The 17,192-nt window shown below is 42.9% G+C and overlaps 1 protein-coding gene across 5 annotated transcripts in view; it reads left to right on the forward strand.

Moving 5' to 3' along the window:
- Nucleotides 1–17,192, forward strand: part of KCNAB1 (potassium voltage-gated channel subfamily A regulatory beta subunit 1) — a 412,519-nt gene that overhangs the window by 386,858 nt on the left and 8,469 nt on the right. For all 5 annotated transcript variants that reach the window (XM_040480573.1, XM_040480570.1, XM_040480571.1 and 2 more), the window contains 4 exons: nucleotides 4,140–4,225; nucleotides 4,884–5,004; nucleotides 6,338–6,432; nucleotides 13,936–14,056. In XM_040480573.1, coding sequence (XP_040336507.1) covers nucleotides 4,140–4,225; nucleotides 4,884–5,004; nucleotides 6,338–6,432; nucleotides 13,936–14,056 — 423 coding nt within the window. The remainder of the gene's footprint in view (nucleotides 1–4,139; nucleotides 4,226–4,883; nucleotides 5,005–6,337; nucleotides 6,433–13,935; nucleotides 14,057–17,192) is intronic.

Consider the following 17,192-nt stretch of genomic DNA (forward strand, 5'->3'; position numbering starts at 1 on the left):
CCTTAAACAGTAGAATTGTGTAAAAGCCCCCTTTAGCCATATTAGTATGGCAAGTTCTTGCTACATGGCTAAACAACTTGGGGGATTTTTCTCTGATGGATGGATGGAAGGAAGGAAGGAAGGAAGGAAGGAAGGAAGGAAGGAAGGAAAACAAATTTAACATTCATTAAGTTTAATTTTTAATCTGTGGCAACATGAATCTCCAACTGCGGCCCCTCAGTTCTCCCCCCATTTTTGCCTGCATTCAGTGCTGCAGCCTCCTGCAAGGATAAGAACTACCAAGAGTTCCTCATTCCGCCAGAGTCAGAAGCCCAACAAATCCAGGAGGAGCAAGAAATTACCAGCAACTAAAAGATTTGGGGCATTAGAAAGTCTTGCATTGGCTTGTCCATACTCTGAACCACTCATGCTTACCTTGTCCTCACACCCACCTCTTTCTCACTTGAGTGATAGCTTATTGGGAATAGAATTCGTCGGGAGCTCCTATGTCTTCCCCCAGTGAGTTTGACAAACTTGTTGGGGTTCCACCATCTGGAAGAAGTGTCCTCTGCACCTCCCGGGTACTTTGCCCGTCCTCTATCTCACTGTAACAAGTCTTTCTCTCCCTTCTGGCCCAGCCCCCAGCAGGGATCATCAACAATCCCTCCCCCCCACCCCCACCCCCCCCCGCCCTTTTACATCACTCCAATGGGACACAGGCTTACTTTTCACATCTCCCATCTTCACAATAAATCTCTCCTTTGACCCTCAGTACCCCTTCAGCCATTGAGCCATTTCTGTGTTTCATTCACTTCCAAACTTGAAAGAGTCTACTCGGGTTATGCCGAAAGCCTGTCTTCCCCACACCCCTTTCTTCCATCTGCTCCAGCCTGGCTGTGGTCCCATCGGACAACTGACACTGAAACAGTTCTTCTCGTAACCTACAAGGACCTCCCTACTGTTTGGCCAAACCCAGCAGGCACTGTTTTAGTGACCTCTGATCTGAACGCTCACAGTGTTCCACTCTGTGGGCACAGGTCCTTCTCAGGGCACTGTCTGCTCTTGACTCTGAAACATCCCATACCCTGGCTTCCTTCCTACTTCTCTGGCAGCTGATAAACTGGAACCCTGCAGTGTCCCCTTTGACTCCTGGGCTGGCTTGTAGAACCTTTTCTGTTTTCTTGACAGACTCCCCGTATGTAGGCTCATCCACTTCTGTGAATGTAAATACAACCAACAGGCTGATCACTGATAAACCGATCTTCTCCTGCCCAGGTTGCTGACCATGTCGTTTGTCCACTGATTTCTACCTGATATTTCCCCTTTAGGATCTCACAGGCATTTCCATATGTTGCACGTCCAAAGAGGAACTCTTGGGGTGCCTGGTTGGCTCGGTCAGTTGAGCGTCTGACTCTTGATTTCGGCTCAGGTCGTGATCCCAGGGTTGTGGGATTGAGTCCCGTGTCAGGCTCAGCACTCAGCATGGAGCCTGCTTGGGATTCCCTCTCTCTCTTTGCCCCTCTCCCCCACTCACTCTCTCTCTCTCTTAAAAAAAAAAAAAAAGAAAGAAAAAAAAAGAGAACCCTTAATTTTTCTCTCTAAACCTGTTGCCCCCTCAGTCTTCCTCATCCCTGCAAATGGCCAGATATCTGGGGGATCACCTTGATTCCTTCCTTTCCCTCATTTGCTACATTCAGTCCATCCTCAAGTCTGGTGGATTCTACCTCCAAAATATATTTTGAATCCATCCATGTTTTGCTGTCTTTACTACCACCACCCTCATCTCCTGCCTGGAACACTGCATTCCTTCCTGAAGATCTTCCTGCTTCCTCCTGCAATCCCTCCCCCTCACAACAGATTCCCTATAGCAGAGGCAGAAATAGTGTTCAAAAATGTAAACTCCATCCTCTCATTTCCTTACCTAGAGAATGCTAACTTCCCATTAAACTTTGAATAACATACAAACAACATGGCTTGCCCTCTGCCAACTGTATCTTCTACCCCGTCCTCCTTCCTTCCTAAGTGAGCTCCTGTCACAATGGCTGGACTACTTTTTTGCTAGAACTCACTAAGCTCTGTCCTGTGCATGCTGTTCCATCTGCCTAGAATGTTCTTTCCTTGCGCTTCACGGGGCTGGCTCCTTTTTTATTCTTGATGCCTACACCTTCCTCCTTGGGGAGACCCTCCTTGACCTCATTCCTTATCTCAGCCCCCTGTTTGTTTTCTTCATAACACTTCACATTTTGTAATTACTTACTTGTGTATGTCCCCATTCTTTCTCCTCTCAACTCTAAACTCCCTGAGTCCAGGAGCTCTGTATGTGTTTTGCTTTCAGATGAACCCAGCAGCTGGCCCAGTCCCTGGCAAATAATTAGGTTTTCAATACGTGTATGGTGAATAAGTGAATGAAGGTACAGGAAGTCACAGCCGCCACTTGACTTTAACTGCTCTTGTCAAAGCCTCAGTGACAACGATGTGGCCAAGCCATTAAACTGTCCTATGCTCATTTTACTGATTATAGAATAGAGATAGGGGAGTGTCTTGGGTTCAATTTATTCCCTGTTAACCTCATCCGTATTTACCAACATGATTGATTCACCACAATATCCCCAAGCACCCGGCGCTACAGACACTTAATGAATACTGCTGATGGAATGAACTCCTGAGCTCTGAATGAAACAGGATGTGAAAGGAAGGGGGCCGGTGCAACCGTGGAAGTGTCGGAGCAGAGTGAAAACTTCTGGGGAGAGATTTAAATGATGGCTTTCTACTTCTAGAAATGTTCATCAAAAGCGCTCATTTCCATTTGTATAATAAGAGGAAAATGTTTCAAGTAGCTTTTTTTTTTTTTGTATCTCATTTGCTTTATAAGGGAGAAGGAACTTAGAGTTTTAGTTGCTGGGTGATTACTGAGTTATTACCTGATACGTAGGAGTCTCTCGCCAAGAAAGAAAAATATTTTTCTTATCAGCCAAATTCCACCTCTGTTGAGAAGACGATGGTGAGTAAAAGCATTCCCATCGTCCAAACAAATAAACCAAGGGCAATTAAAAGCCAAACAAGCAAGAAAGCCAAGTCTCTAACCCTGGCTGTTTCACTCCATATCCTGTCCCCTACCCATTTAGATACCAATTTGCTTGTGACAAATAAAATAAGAATATATCCACTTCAACTCAACTTTGAGACAAGGATTTGCTTTTTCTGAAAGACATGTACCCTACGGGTATTAGTAGGACAGAGAGAAGTATGAGGCCTGCAACCCCTTGAAAATTGTCAAATAACCTGGCATCCTAGGTGTTTTGACCCGCTTTGTAAAAGAAATCCAGCCATGTCTTTGACTTTTTCCACGCCATTGAGCGTGAGGTTCTCCATGGTCTCTGGTTTTGTATCACATCTGGCTGGTGCCAGGAGAATTAGCTCAACTCTAGCTCTCTGGGGAAAGGATTCATTCTCCCATTTAGGAAATGTGATGTCAAGCTGAAAGAAGCTGATGAGCAAACTCAGTGGGGCCACAAACAGGCCCCGGTGAAACGCATCACATGGATGTCTTAGAATAAAGTTTAGTTCAAAGTGGTCAAGGACAGGGTGTGCCATTGTGGGCTGGAAGCCACTGTGGCTCAGCTGTTTGTTCAGCATTTAATATGTTTATCTTTCTGCTAAACACATTGTTGTTGAGTCATCTCTATTAAACAGACACCCTGTGTGAGGCCCAGCTCTGCAAATCCAACACACAAAGACAGGCCTTCTATCCTCAGTGACCTTACATTCTACATCGTCAAGATAAATGCTTCCTCTTCTTATTTTGGTGAACAAGGTACCCAGGTTTTGAGAAAGGTTTAATCATATGTTCTTTAATCAGGCCAGCAACCATGAAGTAATAAAAGGAAGAACTTAAAGTGGTCATTATGTTTTTAATATCATTTAGTGGTATTGCTGCAAACCGAAAATGGAAAGTCGAATTATCCAAAAGTACCAGCAGCCTCCGTACCGTCAATATTTCATGTTAGACTTTTATGTTGTCACCAGTGTGAAAGTAATTCTATTAATAAAACAAATAATTGCATTAAGCTTCTAACATTTGGGCAGGCGGAGAAAAAAAAAAAGATCACATAACTCTGAGAATTAGAGAAACTAATGAAATGCTGTTTGGGCTTCTACAGAAATTGTTCGAGCCATGACACATGTGATAAACCAAGGAATGGCAATGTACTGGGGGACCTCCCGGTGGAGTGCTATGGAGATCATGGTAATTTCATTTCTGTTTTTAAGCGGCCATTAAATACCTTATTATTATCTTTCAGATACAATGTGTAAATTGCAAGACCTTTCGCAAACGTTCTTAACAATCACCCTGGCACTAGAATGCTATGATCAATTCTGTCGTTACAGAGATGGATATGGGGCCGGATCTCATCAGGTCAGAATACAACAGTGAAGGTGCAGGTCTCTAACAAGAATCATATTCTGTCATGTTCTTCAGTGGCAAGAGGATACAATGGATTCCCCAGCTAGTGACATACATGAACAAAAGAGTCTGGCTTCCTTTTTAAAAACTATGTTAAATGACTATACTCTTTATAACATGCTAATCTTTATATGTTAGTGTGAGTTATTTCTTTAGGAACTTAAATTATGGGTTTTATCATGGACTATTACGATTCACACTTTGACTTATTTGCCCTGGACTTTACTCGGTCCAGACCCTCCCAAAGAATAAGGATTTCTTGCATTTGATATTGCTCTTAGTGAGATTGATGGCCATAACATCGCTTATTATTTGGCATCCTACATGTTTCTTGGTTTCTATTGATTTCACTAAAACGAAGTTTGCTCATGCATACGAATCACAGGGCAGCCTTATTTCTCATCAGTATCAATTCAGCTGCAATCTTATTTCTCCCCAGGAAGCCTATTCTGTAGCAAGGCAGTTCAATATGATCCCACCGGTCTGTGAACAAGCTGAGTATCATCTTTTTCAGAGAGAGAAAGTGGAGGTTCAGCTACCAGAGCTCTACCATAAAATAGGTAATCTTCACAATCAAATTTACTGATTATTTTTAACAATAGAAGTATCAGTGATCTGGAAAAAAAGTATTACTGAAATGCTTTCCTTAATGTTCCTAATTAACATAGAGATTGTAAGAACTCTCCATTTCAGAGACTGTAAAGACATCGGAAGTCCCTAAAGGGTGGTCTATAGGGTATTACTGATGAAATCCAATCAGTTGTAAATTGTGACTGGCGTATAAGCTGTACTCTGTAGGTGTTCCAAAAACTGCGTATAGAAAGAAGGGCAGAAACAAGGAATGAACTCATTTTCTCGTAGGGTGCTTCTCTAGTCAAGGCAGGCATCTTTGAGTAGATTATAACTGCCTTTCCAAAAAAAAAAAATTATGGATGTATACATCTAAATCTTCAACTCCGTGCCTGTTAGAAGTTAGACACGGGGAGTTCTAGAATACCTGACAAGCCTAGCACTGCGTATCTATGAAGGTAGATGTCATAATTTCAAAGAAAGAAATATATATGCAACATATACATAAGAATTTTGGATTATCAGAAAAATATGAATAAGCCGTGTCCAGACTTATTTATGAAAACACCGTTCAGAGATAACTTTCTTCCTAAAAAATAGAGGTTCCTAAACTATAGAGCAGGAAAAGTACTGGCTGAGGGGAAAAAAAAGAATAAAAAATTCAAGTTACAATTGCTGGCACTTGCTGTGTGTCCAACATGCAGCAGGCACGGGGCTTCTATGTACCAGGCACTATTCGCGCAGAGTGGACCAGAGAAGCACTGAAGCATCCTCCTGTGCAAGTCATAGTGCTTGTCTCTGAGTATAAAAAGAGACGTCAATTTTGGACATCAGGAAATTATGAATGAGCCACGGTTTCAGGCTTGTTTGGCCTGAAGACAAGGCCTGCTCCCTACAACTGACAGGACGTGTTCAACTGGTTTATAAAAATGAAGCACGACCGGGGCGCCTGGGTGGCCCAGTCAGTTAAGCGTCCCACTTCGGCTCAGGCCATGATCTCATGGTGCATGAGTTTGAGCCCCGCACTGGACTCTGGACTGAGAGCTCAGAGCCCGGAGCCTGGTTCAGATTGTGCCTCCCTCACTCTCTCCCCCTCCCCTGCTCAGGCCCTGTTCCTCTCTCTCTCCCTCTCAAAAATAAATAAACATTAAAAGAAATTTTAAAATGAAGCACAACTTGTAACTAACTAAAATGTAATGGAAAGAAGTATACTGACTTATCTGACTAGCTGTTTTCCTATAACTACCCAAGTCCTGTTTAAGTACTCCCACACTTTTGCTCTCAGTTTGCACAAGCACCATATTCAGTTTCCTTCTTCTGCAGGAGTTGGAGCAATGACGTGGTCTCCACTTGCCTGTGGAATCATCTCAGGAAAATACGGAAATGGAGTGCCTGAAAGTTCTAGGGCTTCGCTGAAGGTACTTTCCTCCACTTCTAGAAAGAGAATCTGGGGATGGGAGAGAGGGAAGAAGGCTGAACACAGCAGCTCGGCAGCAGCCTGTGGCTTCCTGGCTCAGGCATAGTGTGGCCTCGGCCAGCCGGGCCACTGTCTTTAGGCAGGCTCTCCTGAGCCCCGGGGAGGCCTCTGCTCCTGGCTGGACGTCAGTCAGGCGTTCAGAATCTGTCAGCACAGAAAATTCTCTGGGGACGAGGAGGAAATGCCCAATGACCTGGTTGCACTTACGGGGGATCAAATCCCTAGCTGTTATTCTTAGGTTAAAGAAGGCATTTCATTCCTGCTTTGAAACTGATGAAATGTAAAATCCCTTTTCTTTATAAGAGGATCTATTTTTACTTTATTTGACCAAACAGTTGGGCCTGACCAATTGTAGCTGAGTATGGCCTGAGGTTGGTTGATGTTGTTTACTGTGTGGGGTGGGGGGGGGGGGGGGCAGGTTAAGGAGGGAGACTTTGGGAAGCCAATGCATAGCCAAGCAAGGATCTGACACTCAGGCTCAAGGCTGGTATTTTCACAGGGTCAACTGGCCACTGAGTCTTACAGTTTAAATTCTTCTCTGAAGCATAAAGGTATTCAACATCAGTGACATAAAATTACCTCCATTCAGAATATCTGGATGATTAATTCATTGTAGAGTACTCCATGCATCCCTCATTATTATTATTATTATCATTAACATGTCTGTTTTTAAAAACTTGAGACAATGTATAATAACATTAGAATCACAAATGGTAATGTCAATGGAGAGAGAATAAAGACTTTTAAAACTGACACACCAAAGGCCCCTAAGAGAAAGCAGAAGTCTGACACTGCCTCTTGCCTCCAAAGTTAGCAGGGGAACAGCTCAAGTCAGGCTCAAACCACCAACCCTGTAATCAATTGTCTGGGACCACTATGTGCTTCGCTAATCAGAACAGTCTCAAGGTTCTGCGTCTCCCGCTCTCCTTTCTGCTTGTTACAGTTGACCTATTAGCTAGTTTGTTCTCTAAAATAATACACTATAAATATCTCCTAAAGCATGGTGACAGGGCTGTTCCTAGCTTAGCATTGTCACAAGATGTAATTATCCTAGAATATTAATTGTGGTCTTGCTTCTGAAAACTGCAGATTGTTCTGAACCAAGTTTAAATAGATTAGCAAGGAAAGACTAAAAGCATCTTAGGGAAGGTATGAAACAAAAATGGTGAGGAATGAGTGAAGATGGAAGGGAAGCACTGAAAAGTGCAATTTTACTGAGCACCTACTATGTGCCACGCCCAGGGCTGTCTTTACTCATCTCCTTTTATCCGCACAAACGTGAATGGATACAGATGACTCTTGATCAGTAGTAGATAGGCATGTTGTCTTACATTCTTTCAGAGACGTTTTAAAACACTCAAAGTACTTCCACATATGCCATACAAGAGGGTAAACCTTTTCAGATGTAGAAACTGAGCCAGCACAGAGGTCAGATAACAATCTAAGAGCACAAAGTCAGAGAGAGTTTATACTAGAACCCGGGTCTCTTGGCTCTCGGTTTATCTCCCCCTGAGACATTTTTGTTTCCCTGCAAACCCAGGTTTTTAATGAAGGAAGAAGTAGCTACACTGTATTTGGAGTGTTGATTGGTTGACCTCCATCATTGTTTGGGAAAAGCTTACAAACAGCTAAAGAAAAAAGAAAAACAAAAAACCCAACAAAAGAAGAAATTAAATAAATAAATAAATAATAAAAAGAGAGACGAAGTACTTGAAGATGGCTAAGTCCAAAAGCAACTCAGAAAACTATTTCTATTGTTGACGTTGATAAAGCCAACATCTATTGAAACATCCTTAACAATAAACGTGAAAGGCTTTCAACAGGTGAAAGGCATCTATCTGATCCCAAAGCAGCTTCTTTAGAGCTCCAGACTCTCAAGGCTTCCTAAATCATTAGCCTGAGTGTTTTCCGTAGTGCTATATGTGCGCTTAGAAAGGCCACTTGAATAGAGTAACTGAAGCAAAAAAAATTAAAAATAAAGAAAATAAAGATAGAGCACTAGGCAAGTAGATAAGTCAGTGAGCAACTTTCACCTCCCCCCACCCCAAATAGAATGGCTGGTGTTTCACATCAGCTATTGTAAGTCATACCAATAAAATAGACACTGATATTTCTTGCCGTTGTAAGTACTGAACTTGTATTTGAAGGTAAATTAACACAGTGAGAACAAAACCTATCTAGGGGTCTTTTAGAAAGCAGTATTACCCAGGGGTTTTCTGGAGGCTGCATCTGGCCCAATGCTCTAACAATGACTTCTAGATCTTTTGTCATCAGCTCTGTCTCCACTGCTGAGCTGTATACTCCTACTTCTTCACGTCTGTTAGACATCTCCCATGGGCATTAGTCATGCCTAGTGGAATCTATTGTCTCCCCTCACCCCCTCACCCCAGCCCCTAGAACCTGACCTTCCTTCGTAGTAGCAGTGCCTCCACCCTCCATCTGGCCGTCCCAGTCAGAAGCCAAGGGTTATGTCAGACTCTTCTCCCTCCCTTCTCTTGTCCAGTGGGGCACCCACTCCTCCAGGTCACATCCTGACTTTCTATGGCCCATCCCCTGCACAGCCCTTGTTCAGATTGTCATTTCTTACCTATTTTGCTGCAGTAACCTCCTATCTACACTCTGATTTTTTTTCCCCTTTTGCCAACTGCCCATCACGGTGACCAATTATCTTTCTAAAAGACTAATCTGGGGCGCCTGGGTGGCTCAGTCAGTTAAGCGTCTGACTCTTGATTTCGATTCACATCATGATCTCGCGGTTTGCGAGTTTGAGCCCCACATTGCCCTATCAGTGCAGAGCCTGCTTGGGTTTCTGTCTCCCTCTCTCTCTGCCCCTCCTCCACTTGCTCTCTGTCTCTCACTGAAAGTAAATAAAAATTTAAAAAAATAAAATAAAATAATAAAAGACTAATCTGACCATGTCATAGCTCTGCTTAAAATCTGTTACTCACTTCCCACTTACTGCTTATAGGACAAAACCCAAATTCAACAGAAAAGCATCCAAGGAAGTACCCTTGGGATCTAAGTTGTGCACACTCTTCTATTGTCTCTCCCTATATTGTATTACTATATTGTTCACCCAAAACGCACTGTTCTCTGCCTCCTAGAAATGCCCTCCTTTTCATTCTGCTGCAGAAGCCCTAATCTCTAAAGACAAAGCTTGGTATTCTTCACCTCTATGAAGCCTGTCCTCACTTTATAAAACTGAATCATTCGCATCTTCCTCTATTATCCCATTAACACTTCTTACAGAGTCAGAATTCTCCATTTGCAAGCCACAGAACTTAATTCAAACTAATTTAATCAAGGAAGGAGGACAGACAGACACTCACTGGGAAGAGCGGGATGGGGACAGTCTCAGTCTCAGGGTTGACTCCATCCATAAACTTGTACAGTGTCAGGACTCCCCATCTCCTCTATTTCTCTCTGCATGTGTGCATCATCTTCTACTGCAAATGGGTCCTCCCTATGAGGCCAGGAGCAGGAAAGCTGGTGTTTGCAGGTTTATATCTGTAAAGGTACGTAACATGAGAGAATAGCGATCTATCTTTTCTTTATGACTTCAGAGAAGACTGGCCAAGCCTGGGTCATGTGCCAACCTGTTAGACCAATGACAGCCCAAAGGGTAAAGTGCTATGACCGGCTCACATTATGCACCATTGTTAGGGGCATTTTCCCCAAGGAGGCAGTATAAGCATGGCTTCTGAGGCAATCACGAAGGGAGACACCCCAACTACAAAACGCTTCTCAAGTTACTGGACAGTGATTTGTGAATACCTCTGGGACGGACAGTGAAACTCAAGTAACGTCACAGAGTCTGGCACATGATAGGTACTCAATAAGTGTTGAAGGAGTGCAATGAGCCATAAGGGAAGATCAACAAAGTCTGATCAGCAGACCAGGTATGTAGTTTTTAAATAGAAATTGTAAATAGAAATGAAAAGTACAATAAAAGTTATGGGCAGCTCTTTCCTGTTGCTGGCGAAATCCCTTATAGAAAAATCATAAAGGTATATACCCCTCTGTCAAATGAAAATGGGAACATGCAAACTTAGGTGCGTCAAGATGGGGGATAAGAGGCAGTTCCAATACTCCAGGTGTTCACATTAAGAAACTGAGAGTATTGGGACGCCTGAGTGGCTCAGTCAGTTAACATCCGACTTCAGCTCAGGTCATGATCTCACAGCTCATGAGTCCAAGTCCTGCGTCAGGCTCTGTGCTGACAGCTCAGAGCCTAGAGCCTACTTTGGATTCTGTGTCTCCTCTCTCTCTGCCCCTCCCCCATTTGTGCTCTCTCCCTCTCTCAAACATGAAAAAATTTTTTTAAAGAAAGAAACTAAGGATAGTGCACATCATGGTGTAATTTCAAAAGGAAATTTTTTTAGCTTCAGCATTTTACCTAGAGATTTCAATCTTAATATCAAAGACTTTGCTGCTCTTTTGAGCCAGAGATTTTGAAGTTTTAATGACAACAGTCAGTGATCTTGGATGTTAATTATTCTAGACAAGGTCCAGAGATGACATGTGGCTGATTCTGTCCATGGCTTTACAGCTGCTGCCTTTCAATCCATTATTAACAAACAGCCAACTGGTGGCTTCAGGGCCAGTCCCACAGATTACTCCTACCCATCACCCTCCTCCCCCCGGCCCCCCATCATTACCTGTAAAATGGTCACAGCATTGGGAGATGGCAAAGAAATGGGCTTTTGGAAAATTTAGAGAATTTTGTATAAAAGTAACAGCCCACTAATCTGCACAGAAAAGCTTTTTTCCCCCCTTTGGCAAACAATCTACTCAGTGCTGGGCTGTGCTGAGTGCTGAGGATACGGGGAAGAAGGGTCAGTCTCCACCTTCAAAGGGTAACTTGGGGACTTGTTAGAGATGTGAAGGAGTGAATTATGAAACGATGTGGAATTGATCCACAGGCATTGTGGAGTCACACAGGACTATCGGCAGAGTTGCACTGGAATGAGGAAGGGGTGTCTGTGCCTTATCTGAAACATTGGAGAGATCTGGTGTTACCCCGTGGAGCCCTGGTTGCTCAGATTCCTCCCTCACTGTACTATCGGCTGAGCCCCTCCTCTATGGCAAGCACTGTGTCAGGACTGCGGAGACTGCGATGAACAAAAAGCCCATCCTTGCCTCCCATTCAGTTAGGTCAACATATAACCACATCACTACGGCACTGGGGTAAGCAGTAGAATAGGGTTGGAAGAAAAAACCTCAGCTTTTGATTCATAGATTGCTGCCTAGTCAACAAACTGGGTTTATTATTGCACACAACCACACCCACCACCAATCTTCTTAGAAAAAAACACTGGTTCGCTTCCATATTTATATTTTAATTAAGCCTCATCTCCTCCCTATGCTAACATTTTCCCACTGGTAAAGCAGTTAGAGCTATTTATTTCCAAAAACACTTTTGTTTCTTTTAGTGTGAGGAAAGCAGTATAAATACTATGCGTCTAGTTTTTTAAAATCCTAGCCTGCTTGTGTTTTCCAATGATTAAAGCAACGAGATTTATAGTGTTTTGAGTGTAGGGAGAGAGTGACTCAATAAATGAATGTTTGATGTTTGCTACTTTTAGAAGTCTGCCTCTCAATTATTTTGTGTGTGCGGGTGTGTGCATGGGTGGAATCAATCCACACACACACACACACACACACACACACTCACACACACTCACAAAACTTGTACCTCAATCCTGAGGGTACAAATGCATTCCATACGATAAAGATTTCAAAACTGGAGTTCCGTAAGTGATAAATAAAACAATCATCCCTTACATGTGGCATATACTGAAACTCAAGAATGCTCCTAGTTATGATAAAAAAACCAATCATTTGGCTATTGGTTTTCAACCTTTTTTTTCCCCTTTGAATGAACACTCAGAGATACTGGTCCCCTGAAAGATGTTATGAAACTAAAGCAAGGATTGGTAATGTCTTCCCATTTAGGACAGCAAAAGTAAGTTCAGGGGCTCTCTGACCCAGCACGCGGGTCTGGCCAGGGAAGCCCCTGGGCCCCAATGGTGGTGCCCGTCTCACCACTGGCACCAGCTGTCCCCTCTGGAGAGCTGCTGCATGTGGCCCTTCGTCCTGGAAGACGCTGAGGTTTCCCAGAGCTGAGACTGAGAGACCTCTTGGCCATCTCCCTAAGCAAACTCTCGAGTGAGGAGCCAGACCGTAAGCCTTTGACATCTAGGAAGCAAACAGAACTGGGGCAGCTTGCCCTTTCTCTTTTTTACATCTGCAAAATTATTCCAAAAATCATAATAAAACATAATGTGGTTACCCTTTTCTTTGGAAATACTGTCTTCCAGTGAGGAAAAAAATACTTCAAAAACAAAAGCAAGCAGTCTTATTGAAATCATGTGGGTGGCGTGTCTGTGACCATTATTGCCTTTGGGAAGGTAAAGGTCTGTTGTGGCAATTATTTCGCAAACACGGGCAGCGGAGAAAGTCCACATTGCCACACAGGGGGATGGTTGCTGTTATTTTCACTAAAACAGACTAACGCATTCTTACAAATATTCTTTACCTTTGGGTGTTGCTGCTTAGTGTTAGTTTTGTATAGAACAGTCTATTGTCCCTCATTTCTTAAGAGCAGAACCTTCTGGAAAGTAAGGCATTGAGAAGTTGTAAAAGATTTTTCTCCTATCGGGGAAATTAGCTCACTTTTACAGGCTACGGATCAGAGTCAATCTCTTCTCACAGGTTTTAAAGAACAGTTTCCCGTTTTGAGCCTCCTTACCTTTTTAAGTTTCAATCGCTATACAAAAGGTAATTCACATGTGGGATAGTCTTTATCCACTTAAAATTTTTAAAAATGTACTTGGTACCTATCAGTTATGCCTTGTCTGCTTCTAGGAAGATGAGAGAGCTCATAATAAAGCCCTGCTGTGAGAAGAGGAGACTGGGAGTAAATAGAAGGCAAGAGGCAGAAAGATAGTTATAATAGAATGTAAGATAATGGCTTTCTTTGCGCAGAAAGCTTGGCACCTGGCCTTCTTGACAAAAAGGAAACATAATAGACCTTGGCGAAACGTCTTTTCTACATTCTAAAATTGGGCTATTGCAATGAGAAACATCATTTCCTCCACTTAGCAGACTACGTATAATCGATTATATGTCAGGATTCTCACAACTTTTGTGCATGTTGATGGATTTGAATGGTGACTATTAGTCAAAAATCAATCTATGTTGAAACAGGAAACAAGGAGACCGTGGGGAACATTTCTTTGCCTAAAAGCACAGGCATCCTTGTCACCATGGTACAAGGTGACATAACATGTTACTAACATGTTACGTAACACGACACTAACATGAAGGTTAGTGAAGAAGACTCAGGAATTCATCATGAGGGCTCTCCTATTTTACGGACTTAATAATCTTTGCCTCCAGCCCTTACCAGACGTTAACCTTTAAACGCTCTTCGTCTCCCTAGTGCTACCAGTGGCTGAAGGAAAGAATTGTAAGTGAAGAGGGACGAAAACAGCAGAACAAACTAAAAGACCTCTCCCCAATTGCTGAGCGCCTCGGGTGCACACTACCTCAGCTGGCTGTCGGTAAGAAAACTACCCGGGAGGGGAAGCTCTTCTAGGTCAGAGAAAATAGAGTTTTCACAACTCTGTCACGATAAAACATCTAGTGTAGGGGCAGACTGACGTCAGAAGCACAGACTCCCAGTTAATAGTATCTAAAATGAAGTTTTCAGAGTTCCCCAGAATTTTCTAGATGCTAAAAATACGTTATTTCCTTCCTCTGTCCCTCATAACACAGTTCAAAGGAGAACAAGTCAGTGAACACACACACACATCCTCACGGTGCCAGGGGTGAGCGCCCCTCAATTATGGAGGGATAGCCATGTCTCCTGGCTCAAATTTCCCTCCTTGTGGAAGCTGAGGCAGGGCCGGTGAGAGGCCAGAAGCAGGGCTGTGCCGGGGGCCCAAGGCTACTGCCACAGGGAAACGTGTTTGCCCTGAAACCTCCTGAGGGGCCATGAAGAAAAGTCCTCTTATTAACACTGTGGAGCCGATGAAAGGTCACAGTCACTCATACAGTTGAAAACCACATGTACCAGTGCTGTCCAATAGAAATATAATGTGAACCGCATTCTTAAAATGTTCTAGTGACCATACTAAAAAATTAAAAAGGAAACAGGCGAACTTAGTTTTAATAATGTGTTTTATTTAACCCAATATAGCCAAAACATTATCTTAATATGTAGTAAGAAAAAAAGTTGAGATAGTTTACATTTTTTCATACTACGTCTTCAAAATCCAGAGTGTATTTTATACCCACAGCACGTCTCGATTCAGGCCAAACACCCCTCATGTTGCCAACAGCTGCCACATGTGGCTTAGAGGCTAAGTATTAAAAAGACAAGACTGGAGACTTTCAGCTCCCTGCTCTACAGTAGCACTTTATACACACTGTTGTCTCCTTAATCATCAAAACACTCCCATGAGATGTATGCTATCACTAGCCCTACTTTACAGATGTTAACAGAGTATCTGCTGTCGTTATCTCCACTTTACAACAGAAACTGAAGGTAAAAACAAAAAACAAAAAATGCACGGGGTAGTTATGAGAAAAGAATAAAATGGGTGTAGAGTCTAGAAAAAAAATCCTAAAGATTAAGAAATAGCAGGAATTGGGGCTAATCTGATAGTGAAATGAGATAAAAAGCTCAAGATAAGTTTTATGAAAATAAAATGACGTGATAGAATATTGGTTAGATGCATGATCTGTCTGTGGTTGCAAGGCAGGAAAAAAATGGCTGCCATCAGAGACAGAAAGGGGAGGTGGTTGGGGAGGAGGGGACTATCCTTTAACCTAAGTATATATACAGGCCTTGTTTTAATCTTCTCTTTCAAAAAACAAAAAAGCCAAAGAATGATAGGATTATTAGCATTCCTGTAACTTTAACAGGCACAGTAAAAAGTATTAGCTATTTGACCATGAGCAAGTTATTTAACCTATTAATTTTCTCATCTATAAAAGGGGTATAATAGATACCTTATCAATTTGTTGAGTAGAGCAAAATTATAGATATGAAGCAAAGAGTAGGTACCCAGGAAGTGGTAACAATGATGCTGCTGTTTTTGCAAAGAATTAGACACCCTGGACCTAAAACTCTGTCCACTCCTAGCCTCGGCATGTGGTCAAAGTGACAGGCACAGAGAGAAACATCTATTCTTCAAATATGGTCGTAAATATGGTTTTAGGCAGTGACGTGACAGTGAGTACTGAATTTAGCTCTGAAAGACAGAACACGGTCTTTCTAAAGAGGAAACCTTTACCAGATTTAGACTTTCACTAGATGTTAGATACACATGAAAGATGCTCTTTACAGTCTAAAACATGCTCTGATTCTCCCTTTCCTCCCTCTGTGCCCCTAGATGTCTTGCCTGTCATTTTTTTTCTTTCTTTATAAACAAGTAGTTTTGCTTTCAAGCACAGAACTCTCAAACCAAGAAGGGAAATGATTTCCAGGCATGTTACCTTTGATCTGCTAGAAGGGGTGTAGGGGGAAGGGAATCCTTTGGCAGGAAACAAACTCCTTGAACCCGGCCGTGGGCTAGCTCCCGCAGCACACACCTGCACTGGAGCCAGCTTTCACACCCTGATCATAGGCATTCTGGATAGGACGGTTAAGGACACTTGGTTAGATGCTAATTATCTTGAATCATCTGTGTGTGTTACCTATCACACTGGTCAGCTCGGCCCAGTGGGTCCTCCTATGTCCTACAGCCCATGAGGAAAATTGGCTGTTGCTGGCATCAGGTAGTTTATGGGCAATAATCTTCCCAGTGCCCTGCTTTGACCTCAGAACTTCCACTAGGGCCAAAAGGAGTTCTCTAAGTGCAAAGCAGGAAACAATGCAGCCAAGGGGAGGAAAAAAAAAAAAAGAAAAAGTCCTGGATCTCTTGGCCTGTTGCCTTCATAGTTTTATTTTGTCCACGTGGAAAGATTTAGTGATTGCCTTAAAAGGCCTGAGCATGTTAACTGCTTAAGAGTATGTGTTGCAGGGCCTGAGCAGATGGGGACAGAAGAAATGCTTCCGGACAGCCACCCATCATTCACATCTGTGTTTATTCAAGAAACATGTAATAAGCACCTCCTATGTACAGGTACTGGGCTGGGTGCTAAGCATCCCAGTGCAAATAACAAATATCTCACAGCCTGGTGGGCAAGAGAATAGATTAATACAGTGTTGTAATAAAATAATTGAGAGGGGCACAGAGGATCATGGAAGTCTTAAGTGCAGGGGCTAACCCCACCTGGGATTCAAAGGGAAGGACTCTGGGAGAGAGCAGTGAAGCATCTATGAAGAGTTTCAAATGATGAGTAGGTGTTAGTGAGGCACAGGGACATTCCAGGTCGAGGGCACACTTGAGCCGAGGGCTTGAGGGGCAGGAAAACAGCATGATGTTTGGGGATGGAAAGGATTTACAAACAGTTCAGTGCTACTGCACCCCGAATTTCAAGGCAGGGAATGAGAAGACCTGAAGCTGGAGAGACGGCGTTCTAGTAAGTTTGCCAGGGTGAGAAATGAGAGCTTCGTCTCACAGGACAATGATTATATTGAAGAACTTCTGACCAGGCAAGTGACATGAGATTTACATCTGGAAACATTGCTGGTTGACGTGTGACAGATGTATGGGGGAAAAGGAGAGAAAATCAAGTCAAGAGGTGGGA

Source organism: Herpailurus yagouaroundi, unplaced genomic scaffold, assembly GCF_014898765.1.
Source record: "Herpailurus yagouaroundi ecotype Mexico unplaced genomic scaffold, PumYag 159, whole genome shotgun sequence".
In the NCBI taxonomy this organism is placed as follows: domain Eukaryota; kingdom Metazoa; phylum Chordata; class Mammalia; order Carnivora; family Felidae; genus Herpailurus; species Herpailurus yagouaroundi.